This window comes from Neophocaena asiaeorientalis, unplaced genomic scaffold (assembly GCF_003031525.2).
Source record: "Neophocaena asiaeorientalis asiaeorientalis breed wild unplaced genomic scaffold, Neophocaena_asiaeorientalis_V1.1 scaffold503, whole genome shotgun sequence".
In the NCBI taxonomy this organism is placed as follows: Eukaryota; Metazoa; Chordata; class Mammalia; order Artiodactyla; family Phocoenidae; genus Neophocaena; species Neophocaena asiaeorientalis.
Genome location: NW_020173710.1, coordinates 1,860,105 through 1,882,052, shown reverse-complemented (window position 1 = coordinate 1,882,052; position 21,948 = coordinate 1,860,105). Strand labels below are relative to the sequence as shown.

Genomic DNA, 21,948 nt, shown 5'->3' with positions numbered 1-21,948 from the left:
GCTCCACCAGGGAAGCCCAAATATGTGATATTTTTCATCAAAACAAAAACACTAGAGACAAATTGGGTGTGAAAGATCTTTTATAACTCTCATCTTAATAATAGCAAGATTCAGGGTCTTCCCTCCCCTTCCTCAATGTTGCCACTACTGAACTGTATACTTTCAATGGTGAATTGTATGGTAGGTAAACTATATCTCAGTAAAAGTAAAGCTATTATATAAAAAAGATACATGTTGATCATTTAAAAAAATCAAAATTATGCAGAAGTACATAGAGTATAAAATGAAAATACCCCTCCTGTTCCTAGTGCCATTCCTCAGAGGGAACCACCACTAACAATATGGTGGATATCCTTCCAGACTTTTCTCTATGAACACAAACTACATATGTATGTAATATATGTATATGTATTAAATAGGACCCTACTATTCTTTATTTTGTTCACTCTATATCTCACGGACAACTTTCTGTGTCAGCACATATGCTTCTGAGGTGTCTATGGTAGGCCATATTATAGACATATCGATACATGTGTCTTTGGTTCCTTTGGTTCCCTTGGCTGCTTTCATAAGACTTTTTCCTTCCTGTCCAGGGCCAAGAGCAGCATGGGGAACAAAGCCCTGTCCCACGACAGCATCTTCATGTTGAAGTCTGAGTCTGAAAGATCAGGAAGCAGAATATGCCCCTCTCCAGAGATCCAGAGAGGCAGACTGCTTCAGGTAACAGTGAACTCGAGCATCAGTGCCTAATTGGACTTCTCATCTTCCATTCCCGACTCCCCTCCTGTCAAAAAACAAGGAGGGAGGAATTTGGACCTGCTTCTCAGCTGATTCTACCCCACTGTTGTAAACATTGATGAGAGAACAAATAAATACATGATGTGCTTACCTAGTGCCCGACACACAGTGTTGGCTGGTATCACCAGTATTATGACAGTGACATTCCACTGTCAATGTGCAGACATCCCAACCCCCATGTTTTTTCTTTCTTCCACAGAGATCTCATATTTTTAGAACTCTGCCTAGAGCTTCGACTGGTAGTGTGCATGGAGCTGTGTTTGGAGCTATGCCGCAATCTGTGCCCAGAAGTGGAGTCGGGGTTGCAGGCACCAAGATCACTGAGGTAATAGAAGAGAATTGTTCAAAGTCGGACAGATAGACCTACACTTGAATCCTTGCTCTGCTACTTATTGGCTCTGAGACTTTGGGCTGATTGCTTAACCTCTCTAAGCCTTCCTTTCCTCATCTACATTGGGTATAATATTAATATCTACCTCAAAGGGTTGCTCGTGAGGATTGAATAAAGATTCAGAGAGATTAAGGGAATTGCTCAAGCTGACCCATATAGTTAGTGGTAGACCTGGAACTCTGACCCAGATGTGTTGACCTCCAAACCCATAGTCTTTCCCTTACACCAGTCTCTAAGATGTTGAGCTTCTCTGGCCCTGCCTCCACAGGAAGGAGGGTACATCTTTCGTCTCTGTAAAATGCAACACAAACGTAGAACAGTCTCTTACCTTCAGTTACCCCTACCCATTGCTCAGTCAGACTCTTCTCCACTAGAGAGCTGATTATTTTGCATTTGGCAAGAGGTAACTGGGGCTTATTTCTGACATGTCTGCTTAAGACCCCTTATCTCTCGCTCTGGTTTTCATACTGTGTGTGGAAGTTCTGCTGGGTACATTAGCCATGAAGGGTGGAGAAGCAAACACTGAGATGGTCACCAGTAGCGCTGATCTTATGGTTGTAAAGCAGCCCCTAGGTCAGCAGACTGTTGGCCTCTCGCACTACAGCAGGAAAAGTCACTTCCATGAACTTTCCAGTCTTCAGTTTTAAACATCAACACCAGCTTTCACTTGTCTCCACAGCTATACTCCCTTGGCATCCAGTGGCAAAAATCGGCAAAAATCCAGGTACACACGAGCAAATGCCACGGGGTTATTTCTTACATTCAGAAAGGGGAACATTGTTTCCTGGACTCCTCCCTCTCTCCCTCCTCTCAGTCCCAGAAACAAAGAGACTCTTATAGAAGAGATAGTCCATTAAAATAAAAAAAGATAAGAAAAAGATTCTAGGGACATTTCTTCCCACAATGAAGGGGGCAGGGAAAACCACAGTAGGCCAAAAACAAGTTTTCTTAAATGTCTGGTTTGGGCCCACACCTCATTCTTTTGGTTTGCTCCCTTAGTCCCTCCCCTGGGAAACAGAGCTGAAGGTGGAGTAGGGTGTTAACAGAAGCTGAGTCATCAACAACCAGATTGATGCTTGCGTGGGAAACTTCCCTTAAGTGCCAAGGTGACATTCCTAAATGACGGGGTGGTTGATAGCATTAAGTCAAGGGTCCTGACATGCAGTGTTGCATAGAAGCTGGGGTAAATACGGACTTGGCCAACGGTTGGGTCCCTTGAAGGAGCAGGATTCTTAATGGATTAAGTGACATTCAGAGCAAGTGGGAGATTGCGGGAGAGGAAATCCAGGCATACGGTTTTGTTAGAAATACCAAGACCGAGCCAATTTTTTGTTTTGATCTGATAAATGCATGCATCCCCCACCCCCCGAGAGGGGGTGTCAGCGCCCATCGACATGTATTAGCTCTAGAATTACCACAGTTATCTAAGTAGGAGGGGAGTGAACGGCCAAAGGAACCATAAGTGATTTCGTGAGCCATTCAGAGTTTCACCGCCCCAGCTGTGCGTACTTAGACATACATGGGTTCATCTCTGACGAGCATATGCTACTGGCAGATTTTCACCTGATGTCCTATCTGAAGTGTTAGGAATGTGGGTGCCTAGATTACTCTTCAAGATGTTTCATGTTCTTTTTATTTGAGGACAAATTGACAAGAAGAGGTAATAGCAGATTATTAGCATCTTCTTATTGTTGAATCAAACTGAATTCAGTCATTTAAGAAACTGAGAGCACAAAGCAGCTTTTCTTATTGCTCGCAGACCCGACTCTCCCTCTGCAGCCCTTCTTAAGGAAGCAGGCACACCGCCTCTTCTGGCTGTTGCCTTTAAACTTCCTGAACTTGAGTATGGGACATCCCCTTCCTGGCCCTCGTAGTTAGGAGACAGGAGTGCGGATTGGTTAAGAACGTAGGCTTAAAGACAAGCAGACCTTTTCAGACGCTTGCTCTGCCACTGTGAGAGTTAGGGGCGGTCATGTAATTTCTCAGACCTGGTTTCCCCCATCGGTAATATGGAGACCACAAGAGCAAACGCTTTCAAAGAACCGTAAGGTTTGAATGAAATACATCTATGGAGAGCACTCCCTGCCTAGCAGGGAGAAAAATCTCAAATCAATAACCTAACTCTCCAGATTAAGGAACTAGAAAGAGTAAAGCAAGCTAAACCCAAATCTAGCAAGGGGAAGGAAATAATAAAGATTAAAGCAGAGTAAAGCCTTCAGTAAAAGTTAGCTGCCATTAGTATAGTGATCATTATCGCAGTTGGGCTTGGGGATGGTTAATCCCCAAGGTCTCTCCTCAAGAGCCCCCAGTGGGACCTGGTAGTAATAAGAGGGCACCTTAGACATTGGCTGGGAGTACCCCACAGGCAGAAACTCATTGTGGCCCCTTTTCTTTGGCTTTGAGGGTTTGACTGCCGTCTGTCCTGAGCAGGAGCAGAGCCCATGTTCAAGCACGTCAGCTCCATGACAACAAGGGTTTGGTTTTGCCTAGAATGGGTACGGTACACTGCACATGCTTAGCCAGTACTTGTTTTTTTTTTTTGCGGTACGCGGGCCTCTCACTGTTGTGGCCTCTCCCGTTGCGGAGCACAGGCTCAGCGGCCATGGCTCACAGGCCCAGCCGCTCCGCGGCATGTGGGATCTTCCCGGACCGGGGCATGAACCCGTGTCCCCTGCATCGGCAGGTGGACTCTCAACCACTGCGCCACCAGGGAAGCCCCCCAGTACTTGTTAAAGATAAAATCAGGTGTTCTGATCCACATCAAGAGGACCGTGGCAGGGACCGGTGCCTCAAATTCAAGTGTACCATGAACTTCAAGCTGGAATCAACTAAATCAGTCTGCTGAAGCTCAAGGTAAACCCAAACGATCAACTTTATCCACTTCAGAAAAGTAGTAAAAACCAGTTCTAACCAGGACTCGTTCTGTAGCTTTTCTAAAAATCCCAGAAAATCAATCTTGACAGGCTTAAGACAAGCAACCAACACGGTCAAGATTTGATCCAGACAATTCCTGGACTGATAGAATGATAGAAAGCCCAGATCATAACTCAAAGACTCACCTTCACAAGATCTGGACTTCCAAAGACAGGGCCAAGGTCAAAACAAAGATCAGACTCAAACAAGATTTATAGTTGGCATCAATAGGAGGTAACACCAGGATTCTGGTTTGGATCAAACAAGCAATTTGAAGTTTCTGTCTTTGGGGATCGGCAAAAGGGTGCAGCAACCCAGAGAGTGAACCAAGGCTATTCGTCTTTGGTTTGAGTACGTACTGGAAGGGAAGACAAGGAGGTAGGAGATTCTTTCCTTTGCTTGTTTTCACTTTGGGTTCTTAGCCCTTCAATCATTAAGCAACAAGTAATTTGGAGGAAGGCACACAAGTTTTAACTTCTTCCTTCTATCCTCCTCCTTGACAGATCCCACCATGGCGCCCACACCAACCCAGCATCAGCTCACCTCTTATTCAATCTGACACAGTCTCTAAGGATTTTGAAGAAATCTCTGTTGATGATGAGTCACTGAAGAGCCCACGGAAGAAGGGTTCATCACACACGATCTTGACATTGAAGAAGGCAAGTGTTAGCTCCATCCTAAGTCGCATGTTGTGGGGGACGCTTTTATTCCTGCTGTAGCTCAATACTAGGGGGATGTCTGGGGAAGGAGCTGCCATTCTTGCTTTCGGTTTGCCTGGTGGTTTACATTTTCCGTCCAATTCTACAAACCAAATAATCAGCACTGTAACTTATAAGCAATGGAAGACAGTATTTCTGAAAAAAAAGTTTGTGGATGTTTTCAGTTATTTCACGAAGAAGACAATAGAGATTTTTATGGAAGTAAAGCCTCTACAGATTCCAATGCCCAAATCTCAAAGGTTAGGGCGTGTAGTATTGTTTGACAGACACATATTCGTATGAAAAGCCATTTGACACGAGAGGGCAGGTATGTGTATTTCGTATGTCTAGCTTTGCCAACCAAAAAATACCCATCAACAATTGGAAAATCAGCAGATTTTGCTCATATCAACACTTCCTTTCTCATACTACTGTGTGGTTAATTTGATTCGTTGTTTTTGAGCTTGAGAGGGCTTTTAGAGTGAAGTAGAGTTTAGAACAATTAACCTTGGGGACTAAAAAGTATACAGAAAGGTAATTTATGATGCAGATAATTGTCCAGTCAGCGCAAAACTCCTCTGTTTTGATGTTAAAAGATTCTATGGAGAGAAGCAGCCTTCAGTTAGACGTGGCAACAAAAAAACAATTTGGTTAGGACCAAAGTTAAAGCACAGGCTTTAACATTCCTTGTTGTCATGGAGCTGACATGCTTGCTTCTGTCATAGGCTCTGCTCAGGACAGATGGCCGTCAAACTCTCAAAGCCAAATTAGGGTGCTCACTGATTTATGAATTTAGGCTACGACAATAGCACTAAGTCAGACAAATTGGAACAGTCTGAACTGGTGGAAGGATTGAATTAGATAACATTTTTTTATCATGGTAAAATACACATAAGATTCATCATGTTGAAGTGTACAACTCAGTGGCATTAAGTACATTCACAGTGTCATGCAACCATCACCGCTCTCCAGTTCCAGAATAGCTTTGGTTCCTGCATAAGGAAGCCCCAGGCCCACTAATCACTCATCACTCCTCCTCCCTCTCAGCCCCTGGTAACTACTAATCTGCTTTCTGTCTCTGGATCTGCCCACTCTGGAGACTTCATGTAAATGTAATCACACAATATATGGCCTTCTGTGTCTGGCTTCTTTCACTTAGCATAATGTTTTTGAGGTCCACGTCGTAGCACAGATCAGTACTTCAGTCGTTTTTATGGCTGAATAATACTCCATTGTATGGATGTCCCATGTTTAGTTCAGCTGTTCATCCATTGATGAACATTTGGGTCCTATCCACCACTGGCTATTGCTGCCGTGAACATTCATACACAAGTCTTTGTTTGAACACCTGTTTTTAATTCATTTAGGTATATACCTAGAAGTGGAACTGCTGGGTCATATGGTAATTCTATACTTAACTTTTTGAGGACCCACCAAATTGTTTCCACCAGCAGCCACACCACTTTACATTCCCACCAACTATATATGAGGGTTCCAATATCTCTACATCCTGGCTAACACTTGTTATTTTCCTTTTTTTATATACAATGTTCCTAGTGGGTGTGAAGTATCTCACTGCGGTTTTGATTTGCATTTCCCTAGTGACTAATGACGTGAAGCATCATTTCATATGCTTATTGGCCATTTGTATTATCTTCTTAGGAGAAATGTCTATTCAAGTTCTTTGCCCATTTTTAAATTGGGTTGTTTTTTTTGTTGTTGTTGAGCTGTAAAACTGTTTTCTATATATTCTGGATACTACACCTTTATCAGATATATGATTTGCAAAAAAATTCTCCCATTCTGTGAGTTGTTTTTTAACTTTATCAAGAGAACAAAATTGGATAAAATTTTTAAATTTTTGTTGAAGTCCAATTTATTGATTTTTTTCTTTTGGTACTTGTGCTTTTGGTGTCATATTTAAGAAACCATTGCCAAATCTAAGATCATGAAGATTTACCCCTATGTTTTCTTCTAAGAGTTTTAGCTCTTATATTTAGACCTTTGATCCAGTTTGAGTTTATTTTTACATATTGTGTGAGATAAGGGTCTGACTTCATTCTTTTGCATGTGGCTATCCAGTTGTCGCAGCACCATTTGTTGAAAAGACTATTCTTTTCTCCATTGAATGGTCTTGTCACCCTTCTGCAAATCACTTAACTGTAGATGAATGGGCTTATTTCTGGACTCTCAATTCTATTCCATTGATCTATATGTCTATGCTTATGCCAGTACTACACTGTCCTGATTACTGTAGCTTTGTAGTAAGGTTTGAAATCAAGAAGTGTGAGTCCTCCAATTCTATTCTTCCTTTTCAAGATCGTTTAGGCTATTCAAGATCCCTTGAAATTCTGTATGAATTTTGCAATCAGTTTTTCCATATCTTCAAAAAGACACATTGGGATTTTGATAAGGATGGCACTGAATTTGTAGATCACTTTTGGGAGTATCACCATCTTAACATTAGGTTTTCCAATCCATGAACATGAGATGTCTTTTCAATTTTTTAGTTCTTTAATTTCTTTCAGCAATATTTTGTAGTTTACAGTGTGCAAGTCTTGAACCCCTTGGTTAAATTTATTTCCAATTAGTTCATTCTTTTTGATGCTATTGTAAATGGAAGTGTTTTCTTAATTACCTTTTTTGGGTTGTTCATTCTGAGTGTATAGAGATACAACTAGATTTTGTGTGTTGATTTTGTATCTTTCAACTATGATTGATTCATTTATTAGCTCTAACAGATTTAAGGGGATTTTTCAGAATTTTCTTTTTTTTAATTTGTTAATCTTTAAATTTCTTTTCTTTGTAGTATGTCATTTATATTGACTTCTCTATACAAATTTATTTGGTATTTTCTTCTGCTTTCGTGAGTATGCAAAATCTATCTGGGAATTTTTTCCCCAGACATTGTAATTTTCATATGTTCTGGGAATTTCTATTTGGCTCCTTTAAAAAATAGTTTCCATTTCTCTTTGAAATTCCACATCTGATCATTCATTATAAGTGTAATGACTGTATCTATATACAGAATTTTCTGTACATAAGATTATGTCATTTGTAAAGAGGGATAGTTTTACTTCCTTTCCAATTTGTAGGCATTTTCTTTCTTTTCCTTGCCTAATTGCTCTGGTTAGAACTTCCAGTAGACTGCTGAATAAAAGTGGCAAAAGCAGACATCTTTGTCTTGTTCCTCATCTTAGGGGAAAAGCTTTCACCATTAAGCCTTTCACCGTTAAGTATGGTGTTAGCTATGGGTTTTTCATATATGCTTTTTATCCCTAGTTTGTTAGGTGCTTTTAGCATAAAGGGTATTGGATTTTGTAAAATGCTTTTTTTACATCAATTGTGATGATATTTTTTTTCTTTCTTTCTATTAATATGGTATATTACATTTGATTTTCATAATATATTACATAATTATTTTCATATGTTGAACCTCCTTGCAATTCTGGGATAAATCCCAGTTGCTCATAAAGTATACTTGCCCTTAATATGCTGTTGGATTTGGTTTGCTAGTATTTTGCACATGTATTCATGAGGGATGTAGGTTTATAGCATTCTTTTCTTGTGATGCCTTTATCTGGCTTTGGAATCATGGTAATGTTTGCCTCATAGAATCAGGAAGTGTTCCCTCATATTTTTTTTGAAATATTTGTGAAGGATTGGCATTATCCTTTAAAAGTTTGGTAGAATTCACCAGTAAAGCCATCTGGTCCTGGGTTTCTCTTTGTTGGGAGGTTTTGACTACTGATTCAATCTCTTCACTTGTTATAGGCATATTCAGATTTTCTATTTCTTTTTGATTCAATTCTGGTAATTTGGATGTGTCTAGGAATTTATCCATTTCATCTAGGCTATCTATACAGTTATTCACAGTACTGTCTTATAATCTTTTTTATTTCTATAAGGTCAGTAGTAATCGTTCCCTTTCATTCTTATTTTAGTAATTTGTATCTTGTCTCTTTTTTTCTTAATCAATCTAGCTAAAGATTTGTCAGTTTTGTTTTACTTTTCAAGGAACCAACTTTTGGTTTCATTGATTTTCCGTATTGTTTTTCTGTTCCCTATTTCATTACCTCTGCTTTAATCTTTGTTATTTCCTTCCTTTTGCTAGCTTTGGGTTTAGTTTTATCTTTCTAGTTCCTTAAGGTGGAGAGTTAGGTTATTGATTTGAGAACTTTCTTCTTTTTTAACAAGCATATACAGCTATAAATTTCTAAGGACTGCTTTTGCTGTATCACATAAGTTTTGTTATGTTGTGTTTTAGTATTAATTCATGTCAAAGTATTTTCTAACTTTCCTTTTGATTTCTTCCTTGACCCATTTGTTGCTTAAGGGTGTGTTGTTTAATTTCCACCTATTTGTGAATTTTCCAGTCTTCCTTCTGTTATTGATTTCTAGTTTTGTTCTGTTGTGGTCAGAGAAGAGACTTTGCATGATTTCAATCTTTTAACACTCATTAAGATTTATTTTGTGGCCTAGCATATGGTCTATACAGGAGAATGTTCCATGTGTATTTCAGAAGAATATGTATTATGCTCTCGTTGAATGGAATGTTCTGTATATATCTGTTAGGCTTACTTGGTTTATAGTATTGTTTCAAGTCCTCTATTTCCTTATTGCTCTTCTGTCTAACTATTTATTCATTATTGAAGGTGGGATGCTGAAGTCTCTATTACTGTATAACTGTCCATTTCTCCCTTCAATTCTGTCAATTTCTGCTTCATGTATTTAGGAGTGGGTCAGTTGTTTGGTGTGTATACATTTATGATTGTTCTATCTTCCTGATGGATTGACCCTTTTATCAACGTATAATGTCCATCTTTGTCTCCTATAACAATTTTGACCTGAAGTCTGTTTTGTTTGATGTTAGTGTAGCCACCTGACCTCTCTCTTGGCTACCATTTGCTTGGAAGCCCTTTAATCATCCTTTCACTTTCAACTTATTTGTGTCTTTGGATCTAAAGCGAGTCTCTTGTAGATAGCATATAAATGGATCGTGTTTTTAAAATTCATCTTGCCAATTTCTGCCTTTTAATTGGAGAGTTTAATTCATTTACATTCATAGCAATTACTGATAAGGAAGGACTTCTTCTGTTTTGCTCTTTTTTCCCTATATATCTTACATCTTTTTTGTACCTCAGTTCTTCCATTACTACCTTATTTTGGATTTAATTAATTTTTTTCAGTGTACTGTTTTCATTCCCTTCTCTATATATTTTTAAATTACTTTCTTAGTGGTTACCTTGGGGATTACAATTAAGAAAATTAACATTTTAAGACATGTAGTTTTCTCTTTCTATTAATTTGAGTAAGCTAACTATGTATTTTATAGGTTAATGAATAGAGTTAAATTATTTATAGTCAATATTTCCTAACATCAATCTAAACATTTGTCCTGCTTTAATGTCATAAACTCTCTATTAGTAAATTGAAGAATCGAGTCAGGTTGTTATAGGTTAAATCTTGGGCTTGCAGGCAGAAAGTCTAATCTTTGGTGGTGCAGTTAAACCCTTACCATCCCTAGGCATGAGAGTTTCTCAGCTATTTCTGCCATCCTCCCTCGTTTATTAATTCACTAGGGTGACTACAAGGGGGGCAGGTGGCAGCAACAGTAGCAGGGCCACACTGTATCCAGTGTAATAGGTCATGTTCATTATTCATCCAAATCATCAAGAAAAGTTGGACTATATTCCCTGATCCCTATTTAGGAAGATAGGGAAGTAATGCCTTTGGAAAAGATGTTTACTAAAAGCTAAGAATTAAAAGATGTTGGTATTTTAAAGGATGTGTCAGTTAGCTGGAAGATTCACTTTGGTGAATCTTTAGTCTCAGTAACTCTGGACTATAAGTAAAGGGCTGTAAATCAGAGCTGGAAAAGATGAAAAGATTTCATAGTTAAAAGCATTTTACAGGTAAGGACAGTAAAGCACAAATAGATGCCCAGGGTCAAACACTCTGGTAGTGGCAGAGCTAAGACTAGAACCCAGTCTTTTGACTTCCAGCCCAGTACCCTTTTCACCCCATCATGTTGCCCCTAGCTTAAACATTACAGTTTAGCTTTAAAAGGAAGACAAAGTATAAGTTGAAAGAACAGTTGGTAGGGTGGCCAGCCTAGGAGGGCGTTCTGGTGGCCCTGAGAGAATCTCCTTGGTTTGGTGTCAAGCACAGGCTGATGAATTACTCTGCACTAAGTCCTGTATGTGCATGATCACCTGGAAACCTCACCACAAACCTGGAAGACAGGGAATGTTGGCTAAGGGAAACTTAGTGTGACTCTTCTTTCTGACTTTCTTCCTTCTGCCTAATCGAGGAAAGGCCTGGGTAGCGCTCTCTAACAAGGCCCGGACATCTACTTCTTCCTCGTGACTCTCTCCCTGACACATGGATGAATACAAAAGAGTCCAGGAACATTTATGACACAGAGGCTGCTGCCACTGGCTCCCTGCTTTGGAATCTCTTAGGTCTGCAAGTCCCACGGGAGTTTTCCCCTTATCCTTAATTTATAGATGCGGACAGAGATTTAGAAAATAATTTGCCCAAGTTCACACAGAGAGTAAATGATGGAGCAAAGATCTGAATCCAGGTCTATCTGACCTCATTCACTCAAAAGTAAATAATTTTGAGCTGTGTCTGTTTACACAGGCACTTCGAGTAGGAGCATAAAGAGTTGTATGTTTGCCTTTAGATGTATATCACAGAGGCTTACACAAAGCTAATTACAGACACTGTTCAGTGCAGTGCAACTCTGACATTTCCAAAGCTACGCTGTCATTATCTGAAAACCTTGATTATACTAAACCAATTTCAGCCCCTTCAGTGTGAGGGCCGAGCCCTTCATCTTTTTCTCTCTTCCTTCCTAACCAAACCCCAATCCTTTTTCTTCTTTTGAGCTAGAAAGATATAATTCATGCTTTCACTAAATCCCCTGAAAAGAAGCCAAACAGGACTTGAATGTGGCTCCCAGGTCTGGTGAAGCAAATTTAAGAATTCCAGTGTTGCCAAGAGTATGATTGTTGTCAGGTCCAGCAACCCCATTTTAAGATTTATGGCCTTGCAGTGTGGGTCAGTGGTTTCTGGGGTGTTTTCTAGAGTTCCCTGCAGCATATCACTCAGAGATCAGAAACCTCAAGTCTAGGTGAACCACTTCTAATAGGTAAAATGATCACCAGGTTATGGACGCCATTGGAAATAATTTCCACTGTGAATTGTATTATTATGCTTCCCACAGAGCCATTTGGATAGTAAGGACTTTTTTCCTGATGCTTTTTTCTTCAGCAACCATTCAGGGTGGGTTCAGAGCACTTAAGTTTGATTCAAGCTCTTTCTTTCCCTCTTTTAGGCAAAACCAAAGCAGGCGAAGCCACGCCTTCCACTGGCTTCTGAAGAAGAGAAAAGCACAACCGAATGGAAGGAAGCTGACCAAAAGAAGCCGAAAAAAGACAGTACAGGTTGGCACATCTTCACCCTCACCCAGAAACATGTCCTCAAGCTTAATGGCATGGTGCTATGTGACAGGAACCCAGGCCTGCTGTTGTGGTCCTCAGAGAGCTTTCAGTTTAAGATGCATACGAATGTGGTCCAAGTTCATCCATCTAAACTGCCCAATTAATACAGTTGCCACTTGTGTGAGATTTAGGTAAAGGGCCATACCTGGATTCCTATTGTACCTAAATGAATTTCCAACCAGAGAGGTGTTTTATGTTTGTTTGTAAGTGTGTTTAATTCTATGTCTAATGTACGTGCTGAGTTCCTCAGTGAGCCCAGATATCTGAGGGCAGCCAGTGATTTCCCCTTCAGCATTCCCCCTCAGCAACAGAACCAGACAATAATAACATAACTGGTGAAAAAGTCCCTGTTTTTTTTTTTTTTTTTTTTTTTTTTTTTTTTTTTGCGTTACGCGGGCCTCTCAATGTTGTGGCCTCTCCTGTTGCGGAGCACAGGCTCCGGACATGCAGGCTCAGCGGCCATGGCTCACGGGCCTAGCCGCTCCGCGGCATGTGGGATCTTCCCGGACCGGGGCACGAACCCGTGTCCCCTGCATTGGCAGGCGGTCTCTCAACCACTGCGCCACCAGGGAAGCCCGACCCTGTTTTTTTAAAGTTGCTTTTCTCTTCCAGTAGAGAGAAAAGGTCTTGTGTTACCAGTGAGACCAGTTCCCATATCCATGGGCAAAGAGGGCTTGGGAAGCTGCAGACAGATGTCCTTGGCAGCCAACACCCATCAAATCCCCAAACAACGAATACCACTGGAGTGAAAATCTGTGTGTGTGTGTGTGTGTGTGTGTGTGTGTGTATGTCAGCTCCAGCTGATGGCAATCTAATTTCAAGCAATACTTGATAAACCAAAATTCCTGTTCCACAAATTAAGTCAAACAGCTCTTTCATATTTTTTCCACAAAGGATTTCACATGTGGGTTCAAAGGCAGGATATCCCTAAATACGTTTTCCCATGAAAAGTAACAAAACCACAAAACTCTTCTGCATAACAGCAACAAAACAAGAAATTAAATGAGTAATTTACTTTCTTTTTATCCTCTTTTCATATTTATTTTATTTATTTATTTATTTTTGCAGTATGCTGGCCTCTCACTGTTGTGGCCTCTCCCGTTGCAGAGCACAGGCTCCGGACGCCCAGGTTCAGCGGCCATGGCTCACGGGCCCAGCAGCTCCGCGGCACGTTCTATCTTCCCGGACTGGGGCACAAACCCGCGTCCCCTGCATCGGCAAGCGGACTCTCAACAACTGCGCCACCAGGGAAGCCCTCATATTTCTTTTTAATAGCTGTCACTTTTACACACAGAGGATAATACTTATTCAGTGTCCATGAGGGCAGATACTTTGGTTTTCCATGTCATGGGAGTGGTTTGGAGTACAGCACCCCATGCTCTACACTGTATGCTGGATGTGAAACCACTAGATGGAGCTAGGGACCAGTGGATGATGAGGGAGGGGAGGCCCCCGAGGGCCCTCCCACCTGGGGATTAAAATAAGTTCCTTAGTAAAAGTACTAGAGAGGAGAGGAGCAGTCTGTAGAACTGCTGCCTTGTGCTCGACCTGAAGCCTGTGGACCGATGCAGTTGTTAAGGCTTTCCAAGAATGGCTTTGCATGTATATTACATCAGATTATTTTAATAAAGAGAGTTGAAAGAAGAAATGGGGGACCATAATCCTACCTTCCAGATAACCCCTGTTGACACCTTTCTAAAAAATAAAGCAATACCTGCACATTATATAAAAATTAAGTAGAAAATAGAAATACTAAGTAGGAAGTAGAATTTCCCTTCACCCTGCCCCAGTCAGTTTCCTAAAAGGTAATCGTTGTTACAAGTTCAAAAATTGCCTTTTGCTGTGTCTCACATCTAATGGTGGAACAGAGTATTGATAGAATGGTGATGTGCCAACCTTGGAATCAGTTCATAAAACCGGATTCCACTTTGATTAAAAAATTTCCCACCACAGAAGGCTAATAGTGACCAAGTTGTTCTCTGTGTTCTGAATAGCTACTTCTCCATGCTAGGGAATTCAATAGCAAATAGGTACCCATTGGGCCAGGGAAGAGTATTCTTATCTTACAGAATCAAAAGTACACATCTTTCCTTTTCCTTACTTCTATTTGGTACAGGTGCCTCAGGCTGGAAACAGAGAAACAAAACTGGGATTTATGAACAGAAGACAAGAGATCAGGCTGCAAACAGAGATGCCGCTGAGAGCCAGGGCTACCCATTTCCAGCGGCATACAGAAGACAGTGTGGAAGGAGAGGCTCAAGTACTTCGGAAACAAGTGAGCATGAATCCAAAGGAAGAAGCTTTAAAGCGTCCAGTCGAGCACTTGGCCTAGGTAATGGAGCTTGGTTCCCACCTGCCAGTAAGACTGCCAGGGATTTCCGTTCCTGGAACCTGCTCTTGGAGAAGCAAGTCATGGGACAGCCCCCGACGGCACGAACAGAAAGCGTTACTCCTCAGGAGCTGCTTTCAGATAAAGATGACATGAGAAGGAGAAATGCCGGTATAGATTTTGAACGCAGAAAAGCACCAGCATCACAGCCCATACCTGAAGACATGGAAGAGTCCATGGTTAGTGGTCTGTCACCATCCCGTGAAGATGGGGCTTCTGGAGCCGAGAAGACAGAAGCCGGAGCCACTCTTTTACCCGTGGTGGGAAGCCCTTCTACAACCCGAGATATTTTCTCATTGGCACTGGGGGGTCAGGTGTTTATGGATCCTTCTGATAGCCAGTCAGAAGAGGAAGAAGCGTCCAGCTTTGATTTGAAAAGTGTCCAATTTAAAATGAAGTCAGCTCAAGATACCTACAAAGAAAAGTCTCCTGGAAACGTTCTCCAGGCCTTTACCGCAAGCACTTCAGATAGCTTGCTGAGAGCTTTGGTAGAGGGAGGTATTTCTGCAGAGAGGCTGCCTCCCAGAAGCCTTTCCCCGTCCTTGGGGGAGCTGAAAGCTGAAGCCATTGCCTCAGAGGGTACTTCAGAGTCTGACAGTGGTTCTGAGCAGCAGCTGGCTCTTGGATATCTTTTCCAGCCCTCCAAGAAGCACAAAGATGAACAAGAAGTCTGCCCAGAATCAGAAAGTTCAGCTGCGGAAGTGAGTGGTCCTGAGCAGCAGCAGACTCCTAGGCGGTGGGCTCCTAGATATTCTTCCCGTGCCTCGGGGAAGCCAGAAGCGGAAGGCGTCTTTCCGTGTTACGAGAGTGCTTCCAAAGAGGGGAGTGGCTTTGGGCAGCAGCGGGCTCCCAGGCACTCTCTCCAGCCTTTGAGGAAGTCCAAAGATGGCCAAGAAGTCTTTGCAGAATCCGGTTTTGCTGTGCAAATGACCGGTTCCGAGGAGCAGCTGGCTCCCAGATGCGCATCCCAGACTTCGGGGAGGCCCAAAGACCAAAAAGAAGTCTCCTGGGCTTCAAAGAACGTACCTGGAGTGTGGGGTGCTTCTGTGCAGCAGATGCCTCCCAGGCACCCTTTCCAGTCCTGGGTGGGCCCTACATCCGAGCAACAAGCCTCTGCAGGTCCAGAGAGCGCTGCTGCGGAGTGGGGCGTTTCCATGGAGCCGCGGCCTCCCAGAGTGACTTCTCAGGCCCGGAGGACACCAGTAGTGAAACAACCAATCTCTGCAGGTCCAGAGAGTGTCGACATCGAAGGGGATGCTTCTACCAAGCTGCTGCCTTCCAAACATTCCCGGGCCACTGTGAGACCTAAACTCCAGCAAATGTCGAGTTATGAGGGTGCTGCTGTTGAGGTGGGCGTTCCTGGGAGGTCACTGTCTCCCGAATATCCTGCCCAGTGGGCTAACAAGTTTAAAGTTGAGGAAATGTCCTCACGTCTAGAGAGCATGGCAGTTGAAGAAGGCATATCTAAGGAATCGGTGCTTCCCAATCGTCTTTTCCAGTTGTTCATGAAGTTTATGGTACAGCATATCTTTTCAGAGATCCCTTCTACCGAGGAGGGAATCCATGTGGATCCTCTGTCTTCAAATCAACCTTCCAAATCCTTGTCGAGGCCTGAAGTCGAGCACCAAGTTTTCTCAGGTTACGAGGGGACCAATATTGAGGGAGGCATGTTTTTGAAGCAGCTGCCTGCGAAAAGCCCTTTACCGTGCTTGGGGAGGCCTGAAGGCCTGCAGGAAGTCTTCTCATGTTCAGAGAGCACTCCTGTAAAGTGCAGTAGTTCTAAAGAGCAGCCGCCTTGCAGACACCCTGTCCAAGCCGAAGATGAGGCCGAATTTCAGCCACAGACTTTCTCAACAGGCCCGGTGAGTGCAGCTGTGGAGTGGAGAGGCTCGGAGGAGCACCTGCCTCCCAGACACCCTTTTCAGGCTCCTGCAGCCCCTGAACACCAGCAACAGGTTTTTTCAAGTCCCATGAGAGCTGCTGCCGAGGGAAGCATGTTGGAGAGTGATCCTAGCTGCTGGTCCCTACCGAGAGACCCAGCTTCTGCAAACAAAACCAAGAAACACAGCCAAGGCTCTGAAGACCTCATTAAGAACGTCCCGATTCCTGCTACCAAAACTGTGAAGTTCACCGATGCTCCTGTCTGGCAAACATCCACTTCTTGGGGCACCTACTCTAAGGAGGAAGTTCTTGAGAGTGGTGATCAAGGTAACAGACGTTCAAATTTATCCACCAATCGGGCTGTTGTTGAAAACATTTTTGGAGTCCAACCGAGAAAAACCTCTTCCTCACAGAAGTATAAGTGTGAGAAAAGAGATTTTACCAAGCTTCCTTCTGTTTCCCAGAGGGGTCCCCTCTGGACATTTGTCCACATTCTGTAGTGGACACATAACCATCTCCCCATCCCCCTTTCCCCGTGCACCTTACATGTAGATGGGAGTTTATGCTTTTCTCAAAATACCGTTACGTGGATGGTCTCCTCAGCACCATGTAGATTTTAAAAGCCGGCTCGTTAATAGAGCACTATGTTCAGACCCTCAGCTTGAAATCTTAATTTATTGTAAATGTTTGTGCTTCCACAGCTTCTTAACTCACCTGAAATGTCTAAGAATCCAGAGCTAGGTGATTTTTTGAGCATTTATGGCTCTCAAAGCCTTTGTACCTTCAGAATCATCATCACACAGTCTTGTACGTGCCTATAACCGTATCCATTTAACCACACACTTGCATTAGAGACCACGAAGTAACAAATGCAATAAGATTTTCCTTGGAGTTAGAGAAATGACATCAGTGACCTAAGCGTCTGGCCTCCTAGGAATTTTCCCAGCCCACCTGGCAACCATTGTCCTACCCTGAAATGGGGATAGGAAGAGGGATGGACAAGGGAGGCAAAGGGACCAGTAAGAGGATGGTTTGCAAACTTTGAAGTACAGCTTCTTATCTACTCAAGGAACTCCTGCCTTGCCAAGTTGTGGGGAGGGCACAAAAGAAGGGGGCCCTTCTCTATATGTTATCTTTTTATTTTCATTTGGCAGTTAACAAGGATCCCCATTTGGGACATTATTGTGGGTAGGTCCCAGCCAGTCTCAAGACCCTGCCTGCCTCACTTTATTTATTTATTTTAAAAATAAATTTATTTATTTAATTTATTTATTTTTGGCTGCGTTGGGGGGTCCTCGTTGCGATGCGCGGGCTTATCACTGCGGTGGCTTCTCTTGTTGCGGAGCACGGGCTCTAGGCGCATGGGCTTCAGTAGCTGTGGTTCGCGGGCTCTAGAGCACAGACTTCAGTAGTTGTGGCACGTGGGCTTCAGTAGTTGTGGCTCGCGAGCTCTGGAGCACAGGCTCAGCAGTTGTGGCGCATGGGCTTAGTTGCTCCGCGGCATGTGGGATCCTCCCAGACCAGGGCTCAAACCCGTGTCCCCTGCATTGGCAGGCGGATTCTCAACCACTGCGCCACCAGGGAAGCCCCTGCCTCACTTCAGTTCTAACTTCTTTCATTCCTTTCTCAGGAAAAGCTCCTGGTCGACAGTCAGATCATGCCACCTCAGAGCCAGCTTGGATAACCATGATAGACCAGAGGCAGGGGAGTCTCCAGGCCAACATTCCTGTGAAAGAGCCAGAAACCAAGAATAGAGCTGGAGCCAAGGCTGAGACTAAGGAACCTAGATATGGGGTAGGACCTGGAACAGCCCACAAAACACTCCAAAAGGGTGCTGGAGCCAACTGATTAAGCTTACATTGGGAACTTTCCCAGACGTGCAGCTCCCCAGCTCTTTGGATGTATTAGGCAAGGGAAGGGAACTCTTTGGGGGAAAAGACTTGCTTTGTACTCATAGAAATGTGCTCCATTTTATGTTCTTAAAGCATTTGTGAAAAGTAATGAATACGAGAAGATTCTGTAAATCAAATCCTGTCCTAAATATTCTAGAGCAGGATTCCATGAAATTGGTTGAGAAATAAGTAGTTATTAAAAATCCCCAAAGGTCACCACTGGGGTGAGAGTTGAGTAACTATTCTTACAGGTATTTTAGGCCTATAAATATGTATATGTATTTAAGAAAATATAAATGGAATTAAACTATACATATTATTTTTCACTTATTTTATTTCTGGGCACCTTTCCATATCAGTACATAATGATTTAACTTCATGTAAATAAAGGTAGTGTTTGGTGTTTGGGTTTCCATATATTGATTTGGTTTGGTCTGGCATCTCCCTATAGGTTAAAAGAGGAGTTATGTGATGAACTAGGCTAATGGCACCACATGTGGATCAGGCATGCTGGGATGATGTCTTGCTTCCAATGTCCCATTTTCAATGTCTTTGGAAGTTTTAGAATGAGAACCCCTCTTGTCAAAACTACATAAAACTGACTCAAGAAAACTCAATGAAATTTACATATCGAGATGTCTAAGTTCCTATACTTTTTTAGGTGCTTACTGAATTTGTTGTGGGATCATGTGAAAATCTGTTTAACTCTTTGCTTTAAAGATCTTTTCATTTCATTATTAGTAATTTTAAGGGAGCAGGGTCATACAGGGGGCAAAGTCCACCTTGGTTAAAGCTTTGTCAGAGGGAAACACACTAGGGTATATGAACTAATTAATTTAGACCAGTTGTGGAGAGGTTAATTTGAAAAGCTTAAACTGTACAATTTTGAAAAGACCTATTGTTATATCACTTTGTAATGCAAGGAGCGCACATCAGATGTAAATAGGTTTTGTTCCATAGAAATCTACGGAACTCAAGTCAGTTAACTGATAAGATTTGTTTGTGACCACCGCATTTCTGTTAGCTTTCTGTTAAGTGCTGGTAAAGTCCTAGAGAAAACGTTGTTGTCGAGTTACATAATTCTCTTGTTAACCTGTTTACACTGTTTGTATGATTAGACAGCCTTTTCTCCCGGCTCAGAAAGGTGATAAAGTTGAGCCAGCTTAGATTTTGTGAACCTAAATTCTGAACCAAGGTGCTCTCTGTGCTGTTTCTTTCCTTATCTCTCTCTTTCCTTTTGATTAATGTTGAACTTATAATACCCAGGACAGGACTTGCACCTTGTGATCTGAATAAGTAATTTGCTGTTTTCATGTCAGGACTTACAAGCTTTCTGTTTTCATTTTTGTATTAAAGAGAACTGGCCTTGCAGATGAAAACCAACCGAGGAGGGTTTTCACTTCTGATGTCAACAGACAGGAGAAGATGGCACCGAAGCCACCGAAGTCTACCAAAGCAGGTAAAAAACACACCCCAGCCCCCCACTCCCAAAATAGCCCTGGCAGAAGTTGTGAAACTTTTGCAATTTCAGACAATACATGTCTCTTCCCCCAAGTCAGCTTATGATTCTCTCATGGTTCTTCCATTAGATACAGATATTAGCTTGTTTTAGGAAAATCCAATTATTATGACTACTATAAGTCAGTCCAATGTATAATTTTCAGAGGGTCTTCCAGTCTTTTACCCCATGGAGGAAGCTGTATCGGAACAAAATTGTGATCACTCACTAGAACTTTCCTGTGGCTGGTATTCAAGAGGAAAGAACCAAGCCACTTTCTAGTCCATAGCAAAACGGTATTTTCTCACCTTCTACATTCCCAGGGAAACTGTGGAAAGTAATCCACTATAAATGCCCAATGGTATTGAATTGTTCTTTAACTATTTAAAAGGCTTGTTTCAGCCCCTCTGTATTCTGAGCAGAGGTATGAGAGGTGGGGAAATGTTGAAAGCTGAAACAAACACTGTGCTGTGATAGAATAGAGTGGGGTCTCATCAGTAGAGTCATGTGCCAGGGGGATTTTTTTTTCAGAAGGAGCAGGGGGAGGGGAGGACAGATTTATATTGAGTCATCTTTGTTCTCTGCCTCAGTCCGCCTCATGAAGAAATTAAACTAGGAATTAGGAACCCACCATCTGGCCATGATACAGCAGCACTTGACCTGCTTATAGCTGTGAATAGTCTCGTGGGTACAGTAATCCAACTCTCACTGTGCATTAGGATCACCTGATGTACTTTTTAAAAATTACAGATGGCCCTGGATCCATTGCTAGAGATTCTAATTCAATTAGTTCAGGAAATAGCATGTGCATTTGTATTTTTAAAAAGAGCCCTAGGGAGTTCTAATGTGTGGCCAGGGTTGAGAACCACTGGTCGAGTCTAAGCCGCTAAGTCAATCAACCGTAAAGCAGGATGAGGGAAGGAGTAGAACTGGGGAATAGTGAAGTAGGCTGCTAGGTAGGAGTAGTTGATATAATGTTATTTAGCATATAGACTTTTACTGGGTGTATCTACTGAGTCATCCACAATCATTTCATACAGCATAGTGGATTGGCAAAACAAAAACAATACCACCTAATATGAAATTTAAAAAACTGAACAGATACCATACAACATGTTTCCTCTCTGATCTCAATTCAAAGGTGTAAGACAATCCAATAATAACCACCCAGAGATTGGCATTTATAGCTGTAGGCATTTTCTCTCAGGCCTTCCCATGTCAGGCCCCTGTGGCTCTAGCCATATTGATGTTACCCTTTTCACATACCACCCTATGGCATTGCCCATGCACTGACTTTTAGAAGCCAGAGGAAACCTGAAAGGAGGAAAATTTTTACTGCATCCCATAAACATACTTCAGTATCTCTGGGGCTTCTTAACTGCTTGTGTGTTATTTGCTATGGTTCCAGTAGGATTCGAAGATGAGAAGATATTTCAAGTACCTTCTACGGAAAAAGAAACCAGAAGGTCTTCAACTCTCCCAGCCATGCTACAACAGCCGGCTGAGCCGGCTGAGCCGGCTGAGCCAGATGAGCCAGTCTGGTTCTCCCTGGCCAAGAAGAAAGCCAAAGCATGGAGCCGTGTAGAAAAACCATGCAATAAATAGCTCCTGGGTGGAGTATCAGCATTTTAAATGATAATTGCCAATAGCTGTATTAATGTCACGTAGTGAATTATTTACTGTAACCATTTTTATTACGCATAAGAGCCTTAAAAGGGGAATTAAAGCTAATAATTATTTGAATGAAACAGATGCCATGAATGCCTAACCTTCAGTCACTGCCAGCATCTGAAAACCCAGCTTTTCCTCTATAAAAACTATGTAAAATGTTAGGGAGGGTGGGAGGGAGGGAGACGCAAGAGGGAAGAGATATGGGAACATATGTATATGTATAACTGATTCACTTTGCTATAAAGCAGAAACTAACACATCATTGTAAAGCAATTATACTCCAATAAAGATGTAAAAAAAAAACTATGT

The 21,948-nt window shown here is 42.1% G+C and overlaps 1 protein-coding gene across 1 annotated transcript in view; it reads left to right on the top strand.

Moving 5' to 3' along the window:
* The window catches only part of KIAA1210 (KIAA1210 ortholog), a 33,614-nt gene extending 12,041 nt beyond the window's left edge, over positions 1-21,573 (top strand). Inside the window, exons 3-11 of the mRNA XM_024750588.1 lie at positions 594-720; positions 998-1,123; positions 4,606-4,761; positions 11,893-11,956; positions 12,147-12,311; positions 14,425-17,046; positions 18,209-18,372; positions 19,827-19,929; positions 21,377-21,573. Coding sequence (XP_024606356.1) covers positions 594-720; positions 998-1,123; positions 4,606-4,761; positions 11,893-11,956; positions 12,147-12,311; positions 14,425-17,046; positions 18,209-18,372; positions 19,827-19,929; positions 21,377-21,573 — 3,724 coding nt within the window. The remainder of the gene's footprint in view (positions 1-593; positions 721-997; positions 1,124-4,605; positions 4,762-11,892; positions 11,957-12,146; positions 12,312-14,424; positions 17,047-18,208; positions 18,373-19,826; positions 19,930-21,376) is intronic.
* Positions 21,574-21,948: the final 375 nt, after the last annotated feature.